Source organism: Castor canadensis, chromosome 1, assembly GCF_047511655.1.
Source record: "Castor canadensis chromosome 1, mCasCan1.hap1v2, whole genome shotgun sequence".
Taxonomy (NCBI): domain Eukaryota; kingdom Metazoa; phylum Chordata; class Mammalia; order Rodentia; family Castoridae; genus Castor; species Castor canadensis.
Window position 1 is genome coordinate 136820895 of NC_133386.1, and position 27629 is coordinate 136848523.

At 33.5% G+C, this 27629-nt stretch overlaps 2 protein-coding genes, 1 non-coding gene and 1 pseudogene across 3 annotated transcripts; 3 read left to right on the forward strand and 1 right to left on the reverse strand.

The window, feature by feature from the left end:
* The first annotated feature begins 279 nt into the window (after positions 1–279).
* Positions 280–1198, forward strand: LOC141424144 (olfactory receptor 8K5-like; annotated as a pseudogene).
* Positions 1199–10688: 9490 nt separating this feature from the next.
* LOC141410488 (olfactory receptor 8K5-like) lies at positions 10689–11546 on the forward strand. The gene has a single exon (XM_074066490.1). It carries the CDS (start codon positions 10689–10691, stop codon positions 11544–11546), a length of 858 nt encoding a protein of 285 aa, XP_073922591.1.
* Positions 11547–16810: 5264 nt separating this feature from the next.
* LOC141416599 (small nucleolar RNA SNORA1) lies at positions 16811–16943 on the reverse strand. The gene has a single exon (XR_012441236.1). It is a non-coding gene; the product is annotated as a small nucleolar RNA SNORA1 (small nucleolar RNA).
* Positions 16944–23757: 6814 nt separating this feature from the next.
* On the forward strand, positions 23758–24705 carry LOC141425730 (olfactory receptor 8J3-like). Its single transcript, XM_074083104.1, has one exon. It carries the CDS (start codon positions 23758–23760, stop codon positions 24703–24705), a length of 948 nt encoding a protein of 315 aa, XP_073939205.1.
* The last annotated feature ends 2924 nt before the right edge of the window (positions 24706–27629 follow it).

Below are 27629 nucleotides of genomic sequence, written 5' to 3' on the forward strand. Positions count from 1 at the left end.
TTTAATTGCTTTGTTTGCAATGAATTTTCTCCAAACATTACTTACTTTATTTAGAGTTTAATCTACTTTATATAAATTTGTATGTTTTATACGGATTCTTTCTTGTGGGAAGTAGAAGACTCATTAAATCTTATTCAAAATCAGATGTAGAAATAATTTGTTTTTCCAGTATTATGAGTAAAAATTTCCCTTCTGTCTATAAATAATTTTTAGGTGATGCTACAGAAAAGCTTAAAAATCCACCTGTTTCTTCCTAGAAGAGATAAGTGAACTATACAAATGGGCCACAAAAACATAACAATGCCAACTGAATTCATTCTGATGGGAGTCATGAGGGTGCCTAATCTGCAGCTTCCTCTTTTTGGGGTTTTTTAATCACCTACACAGTACAGTGGTGGGAAACCTGGGCCTGATCATTTTGACCAAGCTGGATTCTCATCTACACACACTTATGTATTTTTTTTAGACACTTGGCTTTCATTGATCTTGGCAATTCCACTGTCATTTGTCCCAAGATGTTGGTAAATTTCATTGCAGATCAAAGCACCATTTCTTTTTATGCTTGTGCTACACAAATGGCTTTGTTCATTATGTTCATTGTCAGTGAACTTTCAGTCTTGTCAGTTATGGCTTATGGCTTATGGCCATCTGTAACCCTCTGCTCTACAATGCTGTCATGTCTCAGAGACTTTGTCATGTGCTAGTTGGCATTCCATATCTGTACAGTGTCTTTCAGGCTCTTCTGTTTCCTATTAAGTATTTTACATTGACTTTCTGTGGAACTAATACCATCAGACATTTCTATTGTGATGTTGCCCCTTTGTTACCTTTGATCTGCTCACATGCAAGAGAAACAGAATTGTTGACTCTGTTATTTTTAGCATTTAATTTAATTTCCTCCCTCCTGGTAGTGCTTTTGTCCTACATACTGATTTTGTTAACCATATGTCAAATGCATTCTGCAGAAGGCAGGAGAAAAGCTTTCTCCACATGTGGTTCTCATCTGACAGTGGTGGTGGTGTTTTATGGGACTCTACTCTTCATGTACGTGCAGCCCAAATCCACTCACTCATTTGAAACTGATAAACTAGCATCTGTGTTTTACACTTTAGTGATCCCCATGCTTAACTCCTTGATCTATAGCTTAAGGAATAAAGAGGTAAAAAATGCCTTCCACAGGGTCTTTAAGAATAACTGAAATCTTTGTATGTATTTTTCAGTATAGAATAATGGTGGTATAATAAAATATGATAAATGTAAATGTCACATGGTAATTTTTCTGAAAAATAAGTACATTTATTTTTAACTCTAGAGCAATGACTAATTATAATAAACAAGTTGATTGTTTCCATCACATTTAGCTAAGCTATTTGTCATAGTTTAGATCTCAGTATGACTTCCATATTAATGTTCCTTGCTTCTGAGTCTTTTAGTGTTATGTTTTCCCTTTTAGAAGGGAAAACATAAAGGATAATAAGAAAGGTACAGAATTTTTGCTAATTTGAGATAAAGATAGCTATACAGAGAAATTCCTATATTGCTTCCATGCACATGTGTATTACAACCCACATTGGTTCATCTCCACCAGACCTCTTCACTACTTCCAGGTCATTTTCCCATAGTGGCCTCTGTCAGTTTAAGATTACTGTTTCACTCCTCTACAGTGAGCACATAAACCACTTTCAAGTTTTAGGTTTCCTTTCCTTTCTCTATTCCTCCTGTATGTGGTCTCCCCTTACGGTATGACCCATGTCCAATAATATTGCTGCATTTGTTTTAGGTCTATAATCCACACATGAGGGAGAACATATGATTTTTGGCCTTCTGAACTTGGCTAACTTCGCTTAAGATGATGTTCTTCAGTTCCATCCATTTACTTGAAATGACAAAATTTCATTCTTCTTTGTGGCTGAGTAAAATTCCATTGTGTATAAATACCTCATTTTCTTAATCCATTCATCAGTAGTGGGGCATCTTGGCTGTTTCCATAGTGCGGCTATTCACTATTGTGAATAGTGCTGCAATAAACATGGATGTGCAGTTGCCTTTGGAATAACCTGAGTCACATTCCTTTGGGTATATCCCTAGGAGTGGGATTGCTGGATCATATGGCAGACCTATGTTTAGTTTTTTAAGAAGCCTCCATATTGTTTTCCAAAGTAGTTGTACTAGCTTACCTTCCACCAGCAGTGTATGAGGGCTCCTTTTTCCCCTGCATCTTTGCCAACACTTCTTGTTGGTGGTATTTTTGATTATAATTATTCCAACAAGAATGAGATAGAATCTTAGTGCAGTTTTTATTTGCATTTCCTTTATGGCCAGGGATGGTGAACATTTTTTTTGGCCATTTAGATTTCTTCCTTTGAAAAAGTTCTGTTCCAATAATTATAGATAATTTTTTTCTTTTGCATATTGTTGTTTCTTTTTAGATGTGATATCATTTTTATGTATTTAACTTTCCTTCCTCTACTAAGAATTTTTTAGTTTATGACTGAACACTATATTGTGAATGCCTGTGGTAATAGTGAACAATGTTGCTAAAAATAAAAAAGTAAGAATAAAATGTTAATGTGCAATTGTATTTTATATTTTACAAACAGAAAATGTTAAAGAATTATATTTTGATTTCCCAAATTTTATCTCAAGAATTTAATATTGTTATAAAGCATTCATCTTTGCTTTATTTATTTATATGTATGTATATACATCCATATGTATGCATATATCCATCTAATATCTCTGAGTTTACTTACCCTTGCCATTATTGATAATTTGTGCTAGATATTGCCTCCTGGATATTGTACATAGTAAGTTATTTTACAGAATAACTAGCCTGCAAATAGTTTATGCCCATAGTGTAAAACCTCCCAATAATTCCATTGGCTTATCCATTTCTCTAGACATTGAAAACATTATTTGATTTATAAAGTTACCCCAGTTAAGATCATTGTTTTACATGTATGACTCTGTTTGACTTTTGACTCTTTTTATTTATGAAGATTGGTTTTGTTCAATACATTGAATAATTTGTATATATCTTATTTTTACTGTATGGAAAACTTAAGTACTCCCAGATGAGAGTACATGAAAACTATGGTCTATGTTGCTATCTCCATCTATATAGGTTCTCTGAAAACGTGAGAGTAATATTAAAATCTAACCACACATTCATTCCAATGGGCATCATAGATTTTCCCTGAGCTACAGGCTTCTTTCTCTAATGTTTTCCTCATTATCTAAGTCAGTTTTGTGTTGAGAAACTCAGACATGATAATCCTAACTGAGGTGAACTCCAGGATACAAATATACATTTACTTTTTTTCTTAGACACGTGTCTCTTGCTGATTTTAGTTATTCTATAATTTTATGAGCCAAATGTTGGCAATTATTGTTGTGAATCTAAACACAATTCCCTATATATTTGTGCTACACAGATAGTTTTTCTCCCTTGTGTTCCTTCTTTGTAGTTCTTACTCTGTGGTTTCCTACAGTGTTTCTTTGGTCAGTTTTAACCCACTGCCCTACACTGTCATCATCTCACATAAGGATTGTCAGGTACTACTGGCAATCTCCTGTCTCTACTGCATTTATGTGTTTCTTTTAGTCACAATCAAGATTTTTACTTTAACCTTCCATATCTACAATGCCATCAGTCATGTGACAGTCTCCTTCCTTTATTATTTTTATTCTGCTCATGAATTTGAATTGATAAATCTGATCTTGCAGTTTTTTAATTGATTTCTTCTCTTCTGATCATTTTTATATCCTACCTGTTCATATTTGCAGCCATTATTGGGATGAACTTAACTGAGGATGTATATAAGGCTTTCTCCAACAAAAGATCCAACTTGAATTTGGTCATAGTGTTTTACGGGACTTTGATATTTATATATCTGAAACACAAGTCCAGTCACCCCTTTGACACTGATAAAGTGACTTTCAGACTTTACATGCTATTCTTCCACATGTTGAAATGCCCCATGAAGATGTAAAATATTTCTGAAAAATAATGTGAAAAATGATATAATTTTCTTAAAGTTATATATAATGTGGTTTCTATAAATTTGATTATGTACGTGAAATTTTGCTCTTGAAGCCTCTGTATGACTTCAAGAGGAACAGCAAGCACAAAGGAGTTCAACGTATGTTTATCTATTTTCTTACACATGACAGTCAAGTCTATTTTTAAAGATCAATTAAGAAAAATAACATTAGAAGCCTCTGGCTTCCTTCAGAGAGATAAGTGCTTTATATGCATAAGTAAGTTTTACATTAGGGCAGAATGTGCTAGATAAATATAGAACTAGGAAAATCAGGTAAAGAAAGTGAGAATGGTGATAGTAGAGGTATTGCTAGGTATTAAAGATTTTATCACTGTTATTCCAGTATTTTATGGATTCTTGCATTAAAGATTCTGATGTGTATATCAACTATATCAACAATTGGAATAAATGTTCAGTGCCTGTGTCTGTCTTGTATGTGTTTGTTCTTTGTGTCTATGTAAGCTCATTCCTTCTGCCTCAGTCTTCATACTTTTTGTTGGTTTATTTTGGAATTCTATAGGATAGTAGTTGTTTATGAAGTTTTGATGATATGAAGTACTCAGTCATACTAATATATACTCAAGCAACATTATTCCAGAAGTTGTGATCACAATATTTCTTTAATACATTCATTTTTTACATGAGTCTTTTGAATGAGCATACTTTGTAATTCAGTAATTCATAGGTTCTGACTGACACCTGACCTTGTCTCAATACTACTAGGTTATTGACATTAAGATACATCAATTAAGATAAAAAGTTTAAAGTTGCTCATAAAATTCTTGTGTTTGTCTCTTCCCCAAGTTGTTTTTATTTCATAACTGATTTTGATTTTTCATGGGTTTAATGTTTAAAAGTTGCATCCCATTTGTTTTTCATCTTTGGGTAAGAGGACAACTGTATAGTGAATTCATTTTGTTGTCTTTCATAGAGCTGATATTTCTGAATTTTGATGCATATGATGAAGTGCTATATTTTCATGGTTGACTGCATCAATTTGTTGATTGACTTGTGAGAAGAAAAAAGAAAATAATTGGATAGATGGCAGTCAATGCAACCAATGTCATATTAGTAAGCAAGGTGTATAGTTTTCTTGCCTTCCAGCTTGCTTCCACGTAGCTCCTCATATTTCCCTTTGTGATTTTGTTAAATTTTGTTCTTTTTTAATAACCTAACATTTTACTGAAGATATTTAAGTCTAAATTATTTTCTATGTTCACTATCATGAAATAAAATTTCCTGTATAGTCACTAAAAAGTGAATTAAATGTTTTATTACTTACATAATATACTGTCCCTTGAAAATAAATATTACCAAATTCTTGGTGTAGTTAAATTTAATCTTTAAATTGTACATCAGAACTACTAGATGATAGTTACATATCATACCTATTGATAATTAAATAATGGCATTCTTCATATCTTAATTAACTTAACAATTCCAACATCCTTGAGTTAAGTTCTACTAAAAGTTCCATTAAAGGTAGTAAAATAGAAGCTGGAAGAGAGTGAATAAATTATCTCCACTCACCAAGATACTAGTTATTAGAAGAAGATCTATCTCAGATTATATAATCTTAACAAATGTTCTATATTGTCTCTTAATAATTGATTTCTGCTTCATTAATGTCATCCAGAGATGACAGATAGGAAAATCTAACTTTGGAAGTTGTCACATCAGGAGAGTAGAAAGACAGTAGGATCATGAAAAAGGAGAGGGTCTGATATGAACTACAGAGAAGTTCAAGCAGAGGGGTGCTCTGGCAATAAAGGTTGCAGTGGATAGAGACCCTTCCCTCCCTGGAGAGCAGCAAATTTCATCACCTGAGGGTCACTGCAGAAACAGCATTGAGCCCATGGCCTTCACGTCCTGACTCTTGGTTTTGTGTGTTGCTTTGTGTGTGAGAGCCCTAAGACCAGATCCTCTGAATTGCAGGATTTCCACAGATTCTTATTCCTACAGAGAGGTGAACTGCTGGGCAGGGTCTGAAAACAGAGGGCCCTGAGCCCAGGCCTTTCAAGCCACATAATTTCCACAGCCTCCTTCTCCTCCCCTTGAGGTGATCTTCTAGACACAAACCTTGAACAATTCACTAATCTGAAATCATTTAGATGTGGGTAGATTCCAGTAATCCAGGCTAGGCTAAACCAGTGGGAGAGGTGAGGCAGCAGGGAAAGGGTGTAGGAGGGTGAATGTGGTGCAAATACTGTATACACATGTATGTAAATTGAAACTATTCCAGGAATAGGGTGAGGAGAGGATGAAGGAGATGGTGGAGGGGATGAAGGATGAATTCCAGTATGATATACTTGATACATTGTAAGAACTTTCATGAGTCCCACAATGTACTCCCACCCAGCACAACAATAAAAAATAAATAAAACCATGAAGTGATATGTGAAAAATCACTTACAAAGGTTTGCAGTCTGAGTCAAACCATGTTAATTTCCTCCAAAAAAGAAATCAAGAACAAACAAAATTAATATTCTTATAGCCTCCTTATTCTAATGTGAAAAAATACATAATAACTTCATGATGACTTTGGAACTTTTTTTTTAACAGATAAACCTGATGTCATTGTGTTTTCCATTGTTACTTTAATACTTGACTGGATACATGAGGGAATGAGGACCTCTCTGATCTAGAACTCCAGGGAGTTGAGCTCATGTATGTTGTTTTCTTCCTTTCCTAGAGCTGACCCTCACATTTTCTCACGAGGGAATAGGTAGAATGTCATCACAGCAATTTTATTTTAAGTCTCTCAGATGATGTAGGCATAATAAATTGAATAAATTGTATGTTATTTCCTCAGGGAACACCACAAATAAGAAAGAAAACCATAAATTCTTGCCACTCAAAGAAAAAGGAAGAATAATTCAAGAGAAGGAAATCTGACTTTGTGAGAGGTGAGTGGATAAGAATTGTCATGGGTTTTGATGATCAGCAGGGTTTGGCAATTTTCCCTTGCTCTTGAAGTCTGTCAACACTCTTGTCTGTGAAAGATGATTCCTTCACCTATACTAAAAAATCACTATCTTCTGTGTTAACTGTTGTCCCCTGATTGAGTATTTTGTTTCTAGAGCATGAAATTCTCTAACTGAATAGATGTCATAAACCTATTTGATTTGTGACAGTTGAATGTGCCCCTTAGATATTGCAAGTGAAAAGTAAGCCAGAAAATCTTAAAAGTGTATCATTGATCTCATTGATTAGAATCTACTAGGACTGAATTTTCAGGTAAAATATTAACTCTCAATAATTTCTAATATGAGCAGTTATGAAGTGTAAAATTGAGCCACCTCCATTCATACATTTTGTACTCTGCCTTTATGGTTTGCCATAAATGGAGATATTTAGCTTATGCAAGTTAAGATATTCAGAGAAGACCAGAGATATTCTTTGCCACACAGGAAGACTAAAAGGATACAGATTGGCAGATATCTTCACAGTGATATAATAACTGACATTGAAAAAGGAGAGAGATTTAAGAAACAAACTAGAGAATCCTTGGAAAAATGTAAATACTTCAAATAGTAAGATTGTAAGTCTAAATTCTTTTGCTCAATACAATGCTTCTTGTCTATAGTAAAATCCTACTCTGTGGCCCTATGCATTCAAAATGAAGTTTTCAAAAAGAGACTTCTTCAATTGAAGTAACAGTTGTGTAGTTTTCATTGTTCAGATGTAGAATCTGATAGCAGAGAATTCAGTAGATTAAGCTGAAGTAGGTTCACTGTGCTCAATCAGGGAAGGCACACTTTGTTTTCCTCACTTCCGAGGGTAGCTTTATTACACAGAGGGCTGGCACTTATTACTGAAATATTGGAAAATCATAGTATTCTTTGCTCTAAATGCTCTATTGCAAAATTCCAGGAATAATTTAGCTTATTAATTACAGTACAATAAATGCTAAAAAGAATATTTTAAATGACTTATAGATCCTGCCATCTTCATGTTATATAATATGAAATAAATCACATTAAATTCTCAAATTTCATGCATGTTGACATAAACTGTATTTTTAGTAGGAATTGATCCACATGATGTATGTCTTCTAAGCTACACTAATTAAGGTTTTCTATTTTGAAAAAGAAGTAAAATTGTACATACTTTCTGAGAAAAAAATGGAAATATTTAGAATGGAAAAATTTTAAATTCAATTTTAAATAAACTATTTGTCAAAACAACATAAAATCTATGAGTAGTTTAATTTTTCTAATGAAATTCCAGTCTCATTTCCACATACTGGAGGATAAGAGTGTTTTTGAAAGCCTTTGCTATAGCATAAGAGAACACTATTCAATAATAAATATCACTGATTTTGAACCTTGCAAACAGATCCAGCAATCATCACACACAGTACCATTATTTCAATTCCCTGTTAGTTGAACCCTACAATTGCCTGGAGATAGGTTGATGCACCATGTTTTCAGATATCATGTGATGGAGTAAAAGTTTGGATGAAAAGAGAAAGTGAGAATAGCTGATTTTAATTAATATAGGTTGCTTCAGTAAACTGAGCAAAGACATATCTTTGTGAGTTCATTTTTAAAAGCCCCACACAGGACCTCTGAAGTACAAATGAAAGACCGTAAGTTTAAATTTCATTGGTTTCATGTTATGTATACTTCTGTCGTTAAGAGAACCAAATCCCCATAAGAATTGTCAAAAAAAAAAAGGAAGTATTTTTTGAGGGGTGTAATTCAGTTTATTAAAAGTCAAGGAAGGGAATTATAAAATGTAGCACAGTGGGACCAGGTGGAAGCTGGAAAAAGAGAGAGGTTTTTTTTCTTTCCCAGGTGCTTTTAAAACTTATGCTAACCTGTGGAAAGGGAAGAACTTGGGAATGTGTCTGCCTCAGTACAACAGGATAAAAGTGGGGAGAAATGAAAAAAGGAGAATCATTTCCTGCTCCCCATGAAGTAAATGGAAGTACAGACTCAAGTGCTGGCCCTCATCTCTTAGTCTATACTTTCAGAGAGCTGAGGGAAACACATGGCCAAAGATAATGGATCTTGGTGGTTAAAAGGATGTTAAAACAGGAAGGTGTCATCCAACTTCCTCAAATCACAGGGACAAAAGGTGTGTATTAGAACTTCCATTTGGTAGACATGTCTTTCATTCTTTCTGTCCCTCCTCCCATCCAAGGAGCTTTGGAGCTTGTTAACATCTCAAAGAGAAAGGCAGATGCAGATAGCCCTGGAAAGCAGATAGACCCGTTCTTGCAACTTAATATGCTAAAGGAGATGGAAGGGGATGACTAGTCCTGCTGGTTTTTTAGTTTTTACTTTCTAATTTTAGTATCTGAATTTGCCATGTTCATCACCTTCTTTTTTTTTTTTTTTCTTTTGCAGTACTGGGCTTACCCACTTGAGCCACTCCACCAGCCCTTTTTTTTGCAATGGGTTTTTTAGAGATAGGTTCTCACAATTATTTGCCCAGGCTGGCTTTGAACCATTATCCTCTGATCTCTGCTTCCTGAGTAGCTAGGATTAGCGGCATGAGCCACCGGTACCCAGAAAACCCCTTTTAATAATTATTAAAATGATATAACTTCCCTGTTTCCTCATCTATTTATCCTGCCTCATCCATCATTCATGGCTAACTGCAATCTAACATTCTTCATTCAAGGACTAGAGACCCTGAAATCTTTTAGGGAATTGGAAGTCATAGACAGTCATTAACTACTTCCCGCTGACATGGGACATAGGCCTAGGTCAGGAGTCTCTTGCTCTTGCTCTCTGTAAGTGGAAACATCTGGAATCCCAGGTCACAGATGATCCAGGGGTTCCTAGTAGAAGAGTGCATATTATTTGGAAATCATAACCAGTGGTAGTTGTGTTTAAGTAGAAGAAGCAATTCTCAGAATTTAGTGAAGTTAGCCCTTGAGTTATATCATCTGTAGTTTTACTGCAAGAGGAAATTGTCTCTCCTATTTCTTTCCCTTGAAACTCATTTGGACACGAAGTATTTGCATTATTGCCCAGCACAATCAAGATTTCTCATGGAGATCTGGATTGCTCATGGAGATCTCATTCATTTTTAGAGATCGATAGCCCTGTTACCCCATGATTTGGGTCCTAAAGGCTTTCCATTCACTTCTACTCTCTGTCTCACCACAAAATGTTAACAGCACTGGTGCAGTCTGTGATCAGAAGACTTCCAAATTCTTTGTATCCCACCAGGAAGAATCCATGGCAAGACCCGTGGGTATAATAGGAGTTAATTAAAAGTTAAAGAAGGGAAATACAAAGGGAAGCATGGTTAAGCTCAGGTGGAAGCTGGAAGCAGAGAGAGTGTGAAAGTATTTTAAGAAAAATTGTGACTCCATTTTATAAAGGAAATAAAGTCCAATAGTTCTGTATTAACCCCTGTATTATTTTGTTACCAATAGGTATATTCCACATATCATTGACTCTTTATTAAAAATTCAATCTATGTTATGACATTGCACATATTTCATATAGATCCCTCCTTTTGGAAAGACGGTCCTTGCATTAACTTTTTACAATCAGAGGTTGAAATTACTATTTTCTCTCACCTTAGAATAAAAATTTCCATTCTTTCTATGAATTTTATAATTTATTTTGATCATTACATATGAAAACTTATAACACTTCCTCTCTCTCTTCTCAGAAGGACAAAATGAGACCACAGAACCTAACAGTGCCTACTGAATTCATTCTGATGGGAGTCACCCAGCAGCCTGAGCTACAGCTTCCCCTTTTTGTGGTCTTCCTCATCATCTACATAATCACAGCAGTGGGAAACCTGGCCATGATCATTTTGACCAAGTTGGAGTCCTATTTGCACACACCAGTGTATTTTTTTATCAGACACCTGGCTTTCATTGATCTTGGCAACTCTACTGTCATTTATCCTAAGATGATGGTAAATTTTGTTTTGGATCAAAATACCATTTCTTATTATGCTTGTGTCATACAGATGGCTTTCTTCATTATGTTCATTATCAGTGAATTTTTCTTCTTGTCTGCCATGGCCTATGACCGCTATGTGACCATCTGCAATCCTCTGCTTTACAAGGTAATCATGTGTCAAAGACGTTGTTATGTTCTGGTGGCAATTCCTTACTTCTACGGGGCCTTTCAGGCCCTAATGATCACTAGCAAGATTTTTACATTGGCCTTCTGTGGTTCTAATGTTATTAGTCATTTCTACTGTGATAACGTTGCCATGTTACTTATGCTGTGCTCAAATGCAAGAGATACAGAGTTGTTAATTATATTGTTTTCAGCAATTAACTTGATATCCTCCCTTCTGGTAGTCCTGGTATCATACATTCTGATTCTGCTAGTGGTATGTCAAATTCGTTCAGCAGAAGGCAGGAAGAAAGCTTTTTCCACATGTGCTTCTCATCTGACAGTGGTGGTGATGTTCTATGGGACTTTACTCTTCATGTATGTACAGCCCAAATCCACTCACTCCTTTGATACTGACAAACTGACATCAGTGTTTTATAACTTTAGTGATTCCCATGCTTAACCCTTTGATCTATAGCTTTAGAAACAAAGAAGTAAAAAATGCATTTTACAGACTTTTTAAGAATCAATTCAAAATTTGTACTTAATATTATGTAAAGAGTACTGTTTTAATAAACTGTGATTATGGCAATGTACTTGACATTATTTCTGATAGATATGGATATATACTTTTGTTTCCACATCAAAAACTCTTTATAGCACACAGAAAGTAAGATTTCTTTGTATTCAACCACATTAGCCTTCATCTTTCAGATCTCAGTTAAAGCACATCTGTCCCAACATTCATGCTTCTGACTCAATGTTCTTTTAGCACTCCAGTACAACTTTATATTCTCCCAATGGAAACATATATTAAACTTTATATTTATAAGCGATGTTTGCTTTTCAGTTTTGTTTTGTTTTCTTGATAACTATCTTCTCAACCTTACTTTTGTTACATGTTCTAAACCTAAAACGATAATGTAAACAAAGTGAGTCTCTGGCAAACAAAATGTATTTAATTGTTTTGTGCTTTTTCTTGTTTTCTATCTTGCAAATGTTTTCCTTTTAGTTTGAGAACTTATTTATATTTAAAGTACTGGAAAGAGAGGACATACTTTTGGTGTTGTTGCTAATTGTTCCCTGCATTGCAGTTTGTTACTGTTGATATTTTTCTCTGTAAAATATTTTCTTGAGTTTGTGGCTGAATTCTGAATTGCATATGTCTACATTGAATGTCCACAAATATTGAAGAAGAACAGTCAGGGAATTGTAAGTCGAACAGTTCCTAAAAATCCACAGGACATAAAGATATTCACATTACAAAAAGCCATAGTTCAGAGTCCTGTTAAAAGCCAAGGCATCCCACAGAGATCTCAGATGCAAAAACTACTTTACATACATTTGGGAGCTTGAAAATAATTCTCAAATATAACTGACTGATCCTTGTTTAAAATAGTTGACATTTTTAAAGAAACAAATCAAAGCAAACTCAGTATTCACTAATGTAATATTTACAGTACTTAGCATCTAATTATAAATATAAAATTGATCAGGAAGCATAAATATGTGACTCTCTACAGGCAAAAATTAAATTACACCCTTAAATGACAGTGACACTAGAATAAGCAGTCAAGGAATTTAAGACATCTGCTATAGATATGTCAAATATACTGAATGTTTTAGCAAAAACATAAATATTGCAATGGATCAATTGAAGTGTAAATAAAAACTAAATGGATCTTCAAACAATGGTAGTAGAATATTAGGAAGTTATTGAAAGACAGTAACACAAAAATTATACACAGAAAAATAAAAGATGGTGGCTTATACAAGTGATGCTAGGGGTAACTAAAGACCACACAAAATGAAGACAGAAAAATCAAAACACTAAAAAAAAAAAAAATCACAGAAATATTCTTTGTGAACTGTAGAGTAAAAGCAAGTTATTTCACAGATTCATAATTGTAGGTCTAAATGAAAACAATAGAAACACGGGAAGAAATGTTGGCTTGAATTTTTTTTCAAAATTACTTTTTTCGAATAAATCCAGAGCTGGGTGTGGGCAATATGCATCTGTAAACCCAGCTACATGTGAGGCTAAGGCAGGGAGATCAAGATCAGATTCTGTTAAAATAAAATGAAATAAAATATCAGAGACATAGAGGCTAAGAGAACTCTAAGAAATGTAAACACAAAAGAAATTACACAGAAATGTATCAAAATCAACTTCCTGAAAACCAATCATAAAGATAATCTTTAAAGACAGCCCAAGATAAAAGACTCACTAGAAACATATGAAGAAAACACTTACTAGTAATTTCTTGGCAGAAAAAAAAATACCAGTTATAAGACATTATCCTAGGTCAATCTACATGTATAAATTAATAAAATTCTATACCCAGCAAACATATCCTTGGTCAATAGATGCTATATTACCAAATATTGTCCAATCTTTTCCTAGAAAGTTGTATTTTATTTACTCATGAATTACATTTTATGTGTGTGCTTATGTGTATGATTATATGTGTGTGCTTGTGTGTGTGTAATATACATAGTAAGTGTATAATATATTAACAATGAAATTCAAACAAAGATATACATATATATATATACCCCATGGCTAGTGATCTTACTTTTTTAAAATTCAGTTAGACTAGGCATGAAATATTTTGGGCTTTTTCTAATGGGATATTCTGAGAATAACAGGTAAGCAAGGCACTCTCCCTTAGGTAATTATATGCAATTAATTTACATTGGAATTAGATTGAAACGTCAACAAAATGAGTCTCAAGGGCAAAAAGGGAAATTTAAATTCATTCTGTAACAACCTGTCAGGAGTAAATCTGAGGAAGTCGAAGGAAATTTCCAATAAGGTAAGTAGAAAAATTGATGTTTGTAATTTTCTAAGAACAGAGATCAAACTACGTTATTACCAAAGATCCAGGAGGGACCTAGTCACTGCAAACAAAGTTTCTTTACTTTGAAAAATACTGCTCTATAATCAATAGGATTAAATCCAGGACAAATCTATTATGCTGTCCCAATACACTCTGTTTTTCATTATTTATATACCTTAGCTTTCAAATTAATCAAGTGCTTCAGTTCACTCTGTTAAGAAGGACCTTTGTCTATCATTATTTACCTGGCATTCTCCTGTCATATTTTTCATTTAAGGGTAAATTTCATGGGGAAATGGCATGCTGCAGTACTTATGAGATCAATTCTTAGGGCAGAATAGCATTATTTGACTTTGAATCCACTATTTATTTTTTTTTCATTTTTCTTTTATTATTCATATGTGCATACAAGGCTTGGTTCATTTCTCCCCACTGCCCCCACCCCCTCCCTTACCACCCACTCCGCCCCCTCCTGAATCCACTATTTATAATCTGGGTGACTTTATTAAGCCAACCATCTTTATGAACCTGAGTGCCCTTGCCTTTTAAATGGGGATGTTATGACCACTTACTTCCTTGACTAGTGTGGGGATCATATATACATTAATATCTGTGAAATGCTTACAAAATTGCCTGTGTACAATGAGTTTCTTCTAGTCTTTCATGTTTATTTATATTCTCTCTTCTGGGCCTCCTTTAATGATTTCCATTAAGTGTTCATGCGTAATTAGAGTTGGCAGGTTTTTGAGGGCAGAAGAGAGATGTATGATTGGGAGGTCATCAGAAACGGCTCATCAGTCAAGATGGTAGGATGCAGCAAACACAAAGATATTTTAAAAATCCTAATATACACATATTATAGCATTAGATTTTGAATTTGGTGAACAAGCAGGGAGTACTGAAATGCCTTTTTAACAGTCAGATGTTTCCTCATCACTGCCTGATTGATCACCAGTAATACAGAAAGTCTTTTTCTTTCAATTGTTTAAATAGATGTCATTGTTGGCAGTAAAGCAAGGTATATGAATTAGGTATAAATGCTTATTTTAAAATTAAATGAAAATTTTAAACAGCTGAAACCAGCCTTTTTTCTATACATAAAATGACTTTTGGCCAAATTAAATAGATCTTAATATCTGAATCAAAACAACCATTTCAAAATAGCTAACACTTTAAACACTTATTTTACTGAAGCTTCAATAGATTTGAGTGTTTCTCTGTATGTCTGTGGACTGACAGGAGCAGTAGTTTGTTCTTGCTTTAGTTTTTGTGGTGCTGGCTGGTGAACCCAGGGACTAGCAAATGCATAGAAAAACTGAGTTACACCTCCAACACTTGTCTATATTTTGAGAAAGGGCTCAGCCTTATCTTGATTTCAATATATGGCCAGACTCCCTCAAACTCATGACTCTGCAGCCTCAGCCTCCTAAACACTGTAATTACAGAGTACACGGCCATACTCAGTGGGAGCAGAGGTTTCTATTTGGAATTTGAGACAAAGAAAGCAACCACTATGTAGTCAACTGCAAACCCCTTCTCTACATGGTCACTGTGGCAGAAAAAGTGTGTGTGGGAATAGTAATTGCTCTGTCTCTACCTCTGCTGTCTATGCCCTTTTGGCGCACATGCCTTAGGACAGAACATTCTGATCTTCTAAGACTGTATTTTGCCTTCCTGCTTCTTGATTGGTCTCATGTATGACATATTTATTCTCATGACTATTCTGAGTCTGAGGAGCAGAGAAGTAAGAAGCTCTAAAGAGAACTTTAACTCATTAATTTAAAATACCAACAAAATGCCTTAATATTCAATTGCACTATTGGGTTCAGCCATCTTCATTTCATGGTGTCAGGCCAGTTAAAGTATAAATATTTTTACCAGCTCAACTTTTCTTCTTTTCCTGGACAAAAACTTCCTCTGCGTGAACTCTTATGTGTCAAGAATTTAACCTAAATAGGAAATATCATCTAAGATGTCACATCTCTCACAAATAAAGGGTATCACCTCAGAATGTGGTTTTCAATCCAATTAGTATTTTATGTCTCAATAATAGAAAGGACTCTTGGGATGATTTTTTGATTAGGAGCATGCAAAAAGTTCTATATTCTTCATGACAGATTCTTACCCTTTAGCAGACTTTATTCTATAATAACCTTCTCATTAATAAGGTGACTTAGAATTAGAAAAATCAAAATAAGATAAATGTATTGTCTGGTCATTCACTAGAGTTGTATGGATATTTTGAAAAATCAGTAGCTCTGATAACACACATTAAAGATAACACATACATTAAAGGAATAATTGTGATGGCTTTCATGTGTTTGTTGTCTATATGATGATAAACACTTAAACAGTGACATGGAACTCTGCTAGTACAGAGTTCTATTCACACTGTGTATTCTCCCTCAGCAAATAAGTTGCATCCTTTTTTTTTTTTTACTGAAATGATTTAATTTTTATTCCTTCCACAGAAAACACTAGAGAAACTTCGAGCCAAAAATACATGCTGACTGACTTTTTACAGTGTTTTTAGGCAAAATTAACGTCAATAAATTATTTAATAATTTTACATGTTTTGGTTAGTTTTTCTGCACATCAAGGTCACCTTTAAAGTTGATTTTTCTTCCAGGATAGCCCTCTTTAAAAGATGCTTAATCCAGTTGTCCACAAAATTTGGGCTTCGTCTTTAACGTGGCCACTTGAATTGCAGATTGGAATTATTGATGGCAACTTCAAAATTCCTCATCTGAGGACCTGTGGGATTTAATTTCCTGAAGCAATTTATTGTTCAGTCCTAGGAGATTAATTATAGAAAGCACTTTATAAATACCAAGTTTTTCTAGGAAACATTTTTCTCATTGCATCTTTTCATCCATGAGCTTAAGCAAAATGTTAAAGATCTCATTGTCACCACTGCAATGCATTTACTGTGATGGAAGCATGACCTGTGTCTCAATTTAGCCACATTGACCAATCTAGGACACCAATCGACAGTGCCCCCTCTCATCTGGAATGAGGCAAATAAGTTGCATTCTTACATCTTAGCATTATTCTTATGGTTTAAATAGAATTTTTTATTTCAAAATAGATGCATTTTCCCAATCTTATTTGTTCCAATCTACCTTAATATTTAAAGTAGGAATTGAGAGGAATTGAATCAGAAAATGACTCAATATAATTTTCTAAGATCCATTCTATTTATTTATTTTATTCCTTATTCACTTACTATACTTCACGCTTTAAAGAAAAATTGAACCCAATAGCAGGGATATAATATTGCTTTATCAAATCATATCTTGTTTGCTTACCATGTTACCTCAGATCCTTTCACTAAATTGATTTATTGGCATGAGTAAATTTTATTTTCAGGAGTAACATTTTATATTATAATGTAGAAACATTATAATAAGTCTTTGGTCGTGTAAAATTTTCCAAATTATATAATTTCCAAATCCTATTAGCTCACCATTAAACTTAAAAAATATTAATAGCATTGTCTAACATCATGAAGATAGAAAGGACTTTAAACAACCAGGTTAAATTTTGTTCCCTTTAATTTCCTTTCCTTATTTGGGAATTCGATAGAAACATCTTTCCTAGATAAAAGAATTCATTGTTTTTCCATTATTAATAACAATGTACAACAGTGGAGTATAGGTTTCTTTAATTTGGCTATTCTTTTACTGATGAACATTGGGTTGTTTTCAGCTTTTTATTTATGTATTTTCACACACACAATTCTGTAATACCCTAGTACTTATGAAATTCTAGTGCCTGTTCATTCTAAAATAAGTATGCAAGGACTCGTCCACATTCTAACAATGAGTTGTGAGAAAAATATTTTGTAAGTATGCATAATAATCTGAAATCACAAAACACAAAAAACTACTGTTTATTGTGATTCCTTTTACTGATCAGTATTTTCTTCTTCATTTTCTAAAATAGGATCCTATATTTGCTGCCGTATACTTTCCATTTATGACGATAAACCTGAAAACCTCCAGTACTAGGTATGTAATATCAGCCATCCCATAGATAAAACATGAATGATATCAAAATTACCTTTTCTATTAATTTTTTTACAATACTGGAGTTTGAACTCAGAGCACTTATGTACAGTTGTAAGTTAATGCATGCAAAATAGAATTATTTCAACTATGTCAACAGATGGAAAGATAAATTTCAGTGTATTTATAAAATAGAATACTGTTTACAAATACAATGGACTGTGAAATACTAACATTAAAGTCAGCATACATGAATTTCAACAGTTTTAATCAGGCATAAACATATTCTTCCATTTTTCTGAGGTTCCACAACAGGTCACAAATCTATCATGATAGAAATCATAGCAGTTGTGGCTTGGGATATAGTGTGTTGGCACTATGGCAAAGTAGGCAATACTTTGGGGTAATGAAAATGCTTTTGAAGAGAGCAACAATAGCACAGATGTCATTTTTTCATATGTCATCTATAAACAGTTGCATTTTAGTGAGCAAATTATAACAGTATAATTAGCAGTTGACAAAACTGTAGTATTAAGGCATATAATATATTATTTTGAGATATACATAAACACATACACATTGTAAAAGGATTGCCATAATTAAGCTAAATCATTGTTCTTCATTGGCTATATATTATTATTTTATAATATGTTATAAAATATATTATAGCCAATGAAGAACAAATTTTGCTCTCACCAGATTTCAAGTATAAAATTCATTACTGTGAGCTATAATCACCATGCTGAATAAGGTACTTTCTAGTATTTACCATACCAAGTAATAATCTTGTGAAAATTTTATTTATGTATTTTAATAACATACTATTTCTGCAGAACAGAGTTCCAGAAGCAGGTTTTCTGCAAATGAAGATTTTTTCAACTCTTTGTTGCACTAAGATGAGAATTTAAAAATATTTGTTTCTCACTTCGTTGTAAATGATCATAATTAAACCAGGAAATCTCCCCTCATTTTATTTTCATTTTGACTCCCTATTGTTATGGGATGAACTTTGTCTGATCCCAAAATAATATGTTGAAGGAATAACTCCTAGCACTTCAAAATGTGACTATATAGAGAAATAGAACCTTCAAAGAGGCAATTAAATTAACATAAGATCAATTAGCAGGGCCCTAATCCAATAAAAGTGAAGTCCTTATGAGAAGAGAGACTGTGGAAAGAGGAAAGGAGACACCAGACATGCATGTCACATTCATTTTGTAAGGGACTGGTAGTTATGTATAATTAAATAATGTAATGCTTATGCTAATGGCTCAGTGCTTATGCTAGTGCTTTTTTCCTAAGATGCATACTTGTAGTTAGCAATACAAAGTGTCAAATATGGTTCATCTATTTATATTTTTAAATTGGAACTGACATTGCTATGTCCAATATACTAAATAAATAATATCAATATCAAAATGGATTTTTCCTTGATCCCAATCCAAAAGAAAGGATTTTTCCTTTCTGAAAGTACTTATAAATTAATGTGGTGGTTTTGTTTTGGCAGTGAAATTGAAAATCAAAATTGCATACTTTATAAGAGAATCTTTTTGAGGGGAGCTGTATATACATCTGCTCAATGTCAAAATGATGCCCATTCTTGGGAATGTGACTGCAGATCCAGACATTTTCTCAGGAAAATTATCCATTAAATTTGGTAGAATACAGGAAAAATATCATAATATATAATCAATATGATGATACAACATGTTTAGATAAACTATCCATCTTGTTGAAAAACAAATCTGCTAACATTTTAGTTGAGAAGATAGCAAAAAGACGGATGGCGTTATTAAATAAGACAGACTTCCATTTGAGGAGAGCCATTGGCATACGCAGGTGGAAGTCTTAGGTTGCAGAGCCCTTGATTGCTACGTCGATTAAACCAATCCAATATGTTACTTCAAGGGGGAAATAAAACCCAGGAAATATTTATTTCCTGGTTTGCCTGTAGTTTACCTTACCTAAATTTGTGTATTCAAAAATTAATCAACTTTGGGCCAGGCACTGTGGATTGTGCCTATGTTTCCAGCGAAGATTAAGAAGATTACTCCTGTTCCAGGGGGTAGTTAGACCCATCTCACCAGATACATCAGACACTGTGGTTCAGGGCTGTAATTCCAGCTTCCTGGGAGAATATAAGTTTGAGGATTACACCCCTGGGTTGGTCCATGACAAAAACGTAAGACCCTATATAAAATAACTAAAGCAAAGAAGACTGGTGGAGTGGCTCAAGTGGTAGAGTACTTGCTTAGCAAGTGCAACACTCTGAGTTCAAATCCCAGTACCACCAAAATAAATAAACTATCTTTTCATTTTCTCCTATAATTTATAATAACAGAAATATCTGAGTAGAAGGAAACTTTTTAAAATGCACTTTTAACTCAGGCTTTTGTTAGTCATTAGCTATATATATGAATATATGTATCCATATATTTATAGCATATAATCAAAATTATATTATAGGTCTTACAAAATTCAAGCCTGAATTGACACTATATTCATTCCTAATTTCCGATTTGTATCTACTGCTGTAAGCATTACAAAAATTTCTTTCATATAAAATGTCACATCTCACCAAAAATTTTTAAAAATCTCAGAAGAATTAATATGTATAAGGAAAACAGAGGCCCCAAAATGCAAATGTATCATTGGTGTGAACCTGTAGGTAGCATAACTTACAATATGATATAGACCTAATTGTGGAACACGTTGAAAATAAAGAAAAATGTATTTCAATTTTTCTAAAGAAGAGTTGAGTTGAAGCATTTTAATTAACAAAAAGCTTTTATGACTATTCTGTATACCAGAGCATCCTGTCACCATGAGTAGGAAGGACACGGTTATCAATGGAAGTGTTAAAGATTGTCCTAAGGAAGTAGAACACAGAGATGTTTACAATGGGAAAATAAAGTATAGAAAATAGCAAATACTCTTATCTGAAGCTTTGAAAGAGAAAATTAGGGGATAAACATGTTCCTGGAACTTTTAAATGATTACTTTAAAAATACTATTGCACTTTCACATATAGTACAAATTCAGTACCACACTAAGCTTCAACAGAAGTAGAAAAGATATAATTTGAAAGCATTAATTTTGGCTGATAGTTAATATGTTTGACAAAAGTAAAGAGTGAAAGACTCAGAAAAATAATAAAACTACAAACTCAGAAAAGTCAACAAAAAAGATGAGGGACACAGAAGTAATACTGAATAGTATAGGGTTTGTGGATAAACAGAAAACTAGGATCTTAAAAACAGAGGAGCGGGGTTCAGGGGAACAAGACGCAGATTGAATGAGGAACATATTAGGAGTTTCAGTTACAAATTAAAAAAAGGGAAAAATCTTGAGCTAGATGAAAAACAAAACAATATGTAGGGTAATTTCTCTAGTTTCTGCAAATCTAACGCTATGAAAGTGTTCTAGATTTAATTAGCCTTCCAAAACAATTAGATGTTTCCCAAACTCTTAAAGCTGAAGGGGTTCTCAACATCACTTTGCTCACTCCATCTCAGACCACATATTCTGATATAAAATAAATGTCATGAACACCTACTTAACCATGAAAGAAACCCAGAAAAGTCTTGCTTGATCTACCCTCTATTATTTCCTTGTATGTCACTCACAAAATTCATTATATAAATTGTACTGAGGAAAATGTCTTGTTGCTGCTCCCAGCTGTGAAATCTGCCATCTTTGATAAAGCTTCTCCACTTTGGCCCAAGCCAGGGTTATCTTCCACCAGAAATCCCATAGCAAACTGCTTGATTTTTTTTTTATTTGTTTCCACTCATCCCGAGACTCTATACCTTTCCAAACCTTAATTAGATCTGTGTAACAGCAAGAGCAATATTTTCAAACATAAAGGTTATCATGTTGTTCATCTACCTTCCCCTGAAACTTCTAAATGTCTTCACACTCGGAATAAAATCCTATGTTATTGTGACTTACATTGCCTGCTTTTTCCAAATTTTCTACCTTATCATTAAAATCCAGAAACAATTTCCTCCAAGTCTGTACTCAAAAATGACAGTGATAACAACAGCAAAAACACCACCAGCAACAAAAAGATAAATTCTTTTCTATGGCAGAGAAGTATTTTCATGGAATTCATTCTCTTTTAAATTAATTGTACAAAATTATGTGTTTCATTGTTTCATTGTCACACTTGCATACTATACTATGTACTTCACCTGGAGTCTTGTTCAGTTTTTGCTATCATTCATAGAATAGCTGATTCCTTCTTAAGTTTTTCATTTCAATTCAAATGACCCCTCTCTGGAATACTTCCCTTAATTTCTCATGTGAAATTTCTTTCCAAGTTTATCTTAATGTATCTTCTGGTTTAATTTACTGTTATACTTACTTTCTGTAATTATCATGTTCATATACATCTCTAACAGATTTTTGTTCATTTTCTGTACTGAACTAGCATGCCAATGAAATGATAGATAAGTAATTTAACTGATGCTTGATCATTGTCCAGCACAGAGTAGAAATTCAATTATGTGCTTAATCAATTAATCCTTAATTCAAATAAGGAATGATAGAGAGTCTCAGAAACAAAGTGATATCAGATCTTCAGCAATGTTGGAAATTATTTTAATCTTATTTCTCTGATTCTTCAGATATTCTCATTTCATTATTTTTCTTACCTCAGACAAGTTTTCTAATTTTTTCCTAATATATTATTTTTTAAAGGAGAGAAAATGTCAATAGCTCTTAGCTTTTACTGCTCAAACACTTAGTACAATATAGTCTTGACTCTGGAATTTAACTTCAAGTTTTTAGGATAGGGAATAGACTAACGGGATATTTAGTCTAGATGTTCACCACTCAAACTATCAATCATTATTGCAAAATGATTGCAATCGGCTTAGTTAGGTGTAGGTGATCATTCTCAAAATAAATAATTTTAGGAATACAATTAATTGTATTAAAATAGCATATGATTCTATGATAAATATATCTAATGCAATTATCATAGATACCTTATAAAATAAAGATGCTTATTATTTTAAAATATCAATATCATAAAATACTATAAACATAACAGATGAAATTAACCACTTTTAATGAATTTTATAAATAATATTCTATTTTATAAATAAAAATAATTTTGAAAAATAAGAGGAGTAAGAAGAATGCATCAGACAAAAACAAGAAAGGAGTAGGAAGTCATCCAAAGCAGTATTTAGTAAATTACGTTAAGGAATAACAAAAATTTATTTATTAAAAACTAAAAAGAAGATAAATGCCATGGAAAATAGATCTAAGGACATACCTCCATGTATTTTTGTCTAAGTTAATAAAATAGAAAAGAAAAAATAGTTAATAGACATAATGGTAACTTCAAGTTCTGTATAAACCGTAATATATATATATATATATATATATAAAGGAAATGAGGCAGGATGTTAGCAAAGTAGAAAACAAGACATCTCATATTAAGAAATCAAAAGGAGACCTTGGTTTATTTAGAGACACACAATTCATTAAGCCTCTAGTACTCTATACAAGGGACATAACCTATAAATAATGGATTCAAATGTGCAACTGGATTGTAAGAGAGTAAATCCTCAAATTTTTGAGTGATATGATACTGAGCTGTTATTTGATTTACCATTTTCACTTTTTCTGTCTCCCAAACAATGGCAAGGTATATTTATTTACCCTGGATCTTTGAGTTTAGAAACTGAGCTACATTAGTACATTATTTCAGGAAATCTTAACCAAGGAAATGCCTTTGCTATCTAATGACTATCCTAAACAATAATTTCTTAGAGTTCTTTTTTCTTCCCCAAACAGATGAATCTTCAGCACCTGCATGGCTCCTGGAAATATCACCCAGGTCACTGAGTTCATTCTCATTGGTGTCTCAGACCTTCCTGAACTACAGATCCCCCTTTTCCTGGTCTTTCTGGTCATCTATGGGCTTACTATAATAGGGAACCTGGGTATCATCACCCTCACCAGTGTCGATGCTCGCCTCCAGACCCCAATGTACTTCTTCCTTCGACATCTGGCTATTATAAATTTTAGTAACTCGACTGCCATTGCTCCAAAAATGTTGATCAATTTTTTAGTAAATAGGAAAACCACCTCATACTACGAGTGTGCCACCCAACTTGGTGGATTCCTGGTTTTTATTGTGGCTGAGGTTTTGATGCTGGCTGTGATGGCCTATGACCGCTACGTGGCGATTTGCAACCCTCTGATGTACGTGGTGGTGGTGTCTAGGAGGATCTGCCTTCTGCTGGTGTCCCTCACATACCTCTATGGCTTTTCTACAGCTATTGTTGTTACACCTTGTGTATTCTCTGTGTCTTACTGCTCTTCCAATGTTATTAATCATTTTTACTGTGATATTATGCCTCTGTTAACATTGTCCTGCTCTGATACCTATGTTCCAGAAACAATTGTCTTTATATCTGCAGCTTCAAATATTGTTTGTTCCATGACTATAGTTCTAGCATCTTATTTCAACATTGTTTTGTCTATTCTAAGGATTCAGTCATCAGAAGGAAGGAGAAAAGCATTTTCTACTTGTGCTTCACATATGATGTCTGTGACAGTTTTCTATGGTACTTTACTGTTCATGTATTTGCAGCCTCGAACTAACTATTCATTAGATACTGATAAACTGGCTTCTGTGTTTTATACATTGGTGATTCCTGTGCTGAATCCCATGATCTACAGCCTGAGGAATAAGGACGTGAAGGATGCCTTAAAGAGGCTCATGGCAAATCCATGCTATTTCCTTAAGCCAATATAGGTTTTGAACTCTGTAGGTAAATAAAGAGATATGTTGCCTTTATGCAATAGAAATAATTGGTTTAGGTGGCTGACCTAAAGGTTTACAAGCAATTGGAGAATTAAAAGAAACTTGAATTTGTGGAGCATTGAATTTAAAAAATTCAACTGAAATGTTTTGAGTTGTTGGAATAATTCAGAAATAAAAGGTGTTACTTAACAACTTTATCCCCTAAAAAAGCAAGTATCAGTTTTCTAAGAAATGTGTCTGGAATCAGAAGAATAATAAGATAATACTAAGTATATGCTTCAGTAGAACAGCAAAATATGAATTAGAGACATAGCTCAGTTTTTCTTATTTTTTGGTTTCTATTTTTCAGACCTCCTGATACAAACTCTGTTGTTTGTAGCAAGCTAAATGATTAAGCGTAGCAAGTCTCTGTATCTTGAAAAACTGTAATTATGGATGAATAAAATAATTTTTACAAATAAGTTATCAAAATTCAACTGAAAATACATTTAAAATAAAGCTCCTTCTTTCTTAATACTCTTTTAGTGAAGAATTCAATATTCTGAATGCCAAGCAGAATATATCTAGTTATTTTATTCCAATTAGCATAATTTATACAACTTTGAAGTACAAGACATGGAGTACTTTTTTGTGGTACTGGGACTTGAACTCAGGGCCTACACCTTGAGCCACTACACCAGCATGTTTTTTGTGATCATTTTTTTCAAGATAAGGTCTTGCAAACTGTTTTCTCAGACTGGCTTTGAACCACAGTCCTGCTGATCTCTGCCTCCTGAGTCACTAGGACTACAGGCATGAGCCACCAGTGCCTAGCATGGAGAATTTATCATTGAGTATGCTTTCATGCAGAATTTGACTCATATATGCAGTATATTCCATGAAGGTTTTCCTTTCCCCTTGTCCTAGGTATCACTTTATTTTACTGTATAAAATACATTATCTGGTTCTTGATAATAGTGGGCATTTCTGCCATTTTGATGGAAGATCCTTAAATCAGTAGGGGAAAATTTTAGTTGATTTTGTAAAATTTTATTTTGCTTTCTGTTAGTTTCTGATCAGTGGGCATACACCTAAATACCTTAAACAATTTTGAATGTACTAGAAGATCAGGCTAACTGTCAGAACTATCAAGTGAGAATTTTATATCAAAGCTCCATCAATCCATATTAAAATCTGGATTTTAATAAAGCCCATGGAGGATTATGACACTGCATCTTATGACTTATTCTGGCAAATAAAATATTAGACAGGAAAAGATAAAAGGTATAGGAAATCAGATTAACATTCCATGTTTATGTCTATTTTGCTTATAACTAGATACTAGTGTTTCATAGTTCTCCCAATATAGTCATTAACTCCTCAGGCACAATAGGTATGATGCAATAAAAGAAAGAAATAATCTTACAAGTTGCCATTGGGTCATCTTCAGAGTGGTCTTAATGTTAATGTAGAGAGTCCACTTTTGTGCCAAATTTTCTTATCCTCATCACTTTCATGAAATGATACACATTCAAGAGCAAGTTTGGGACTATGTGGAAGAAAATTTCTCCAGGCAGAAGAAATAGCAGATGCACAAATCTTGTAAGCCAAATGTGATTGCTATTTTTTTTAGAAACTGCTAGAATGCCAGTGGGGCTAAAGTGTGGATATCCTGGCAGAGAGTACAGGGATGATTTCCCAATGGAAAACATGAAAAAACAGGCATCACTCTAGAGTCTTTATCGACTAATAAGAACTCTGTGAGCTTAATCAAGTCACCAAAATTTAGTCAGTTCACTGTAGCCACTAGGAAACTCTTGATTAAAACATCTCCACTAACTGAAAAATTATCCAGAGCTTTCTTTCACATTCCCTAGCTTAGGGAAAGGAAATATGAGTAATCCTACGTGAAACATTTTCTTCTGTCACATTGTGACAAATGTTTAGCTCATACTATAGGTTATTTTCTATACTTCAGTAGATATTTCTTGATGGATGGGCCTAGCGTAACAGTAAGTAACTGCAACAATGCTTCAGCAGACAAGGGGATCCCATAATCCCTTAGAATCATTTTACTTTCTTGAAATTTAGAAAATCTAATTAAGAATTAAAACTTACATTAAAAATAAGAAAGAACAGAATTATATAGTGTCTTTTTTGCATTGATTAGCCAATTCTAAACACATATATTAGTCTATTCTACTATGATAAGATAGAAATCATTAATTTGCCACACTCAACTGAGTCTCATCACCCATTGTTTGTTACTATACACGACTCTTTCACATGTTTATTCACAAATACTGTGTCTGAAAATCTGGATTGTGGTGTGATATGAAAGTGAGGAAAGGAATATTACAGGATATAATAAACAACAGTTATCAATGGATACTCATAATGGTGTGTGCAATTCTGAATAATAAATTTAAATTGCATATTAAGGCCCATAAGGTGAGATATATTCAGGGTTCCTATTAATAAATCAAGGTGCTTTGAGATTCCATTGGAATGTGGATGTAGGTTTTCTTATAATCTTATATTCAGCACAGTTTCACATAATCTGTTGAGGTCCAGATATTGCACATCATGAACTCACCAGCAATTTACACCTGTTCTGAGAAAAGCTGGGAATACCCTCTCCTTAGATAGGTTGCGTGTATTTCAAAATAGTGGTATTGGGTAATAAAATTGATATAATAGCTCAAGATAAGAATGCTTAGAATTTAATAACAGTATACCATGTAAAATAAGCATCAATCTCTCAAGCATAAAATGTCTAAACATGATCAGGGAAAGACAAATGGAAAGAGATGATATTGATGAGTGAGAAAAGAAATACAAGTGAGGTATTCATAACATTTTTCTAGAACACACATATGAAAGATATTAAATAAACATGGGAAGGAAGAGTTGATATTTGAACAGACCTTGAAGGA

Coding starts and splice junctions, on each gene's coding strand:
- LOC141410488 (XM_074066490.1), top strand. CDS start 10,689: ATGAGACCACAGAACCTAACAGTGCCTACTGAATTCATTCTGATGGGA.
- LOC141425730 (XM_074083104.1), top strand. CDS start 23,758: ATGGCTCCTGGAAATATCACCCAGGTCACTGAGTTCATTCTCATTGGT.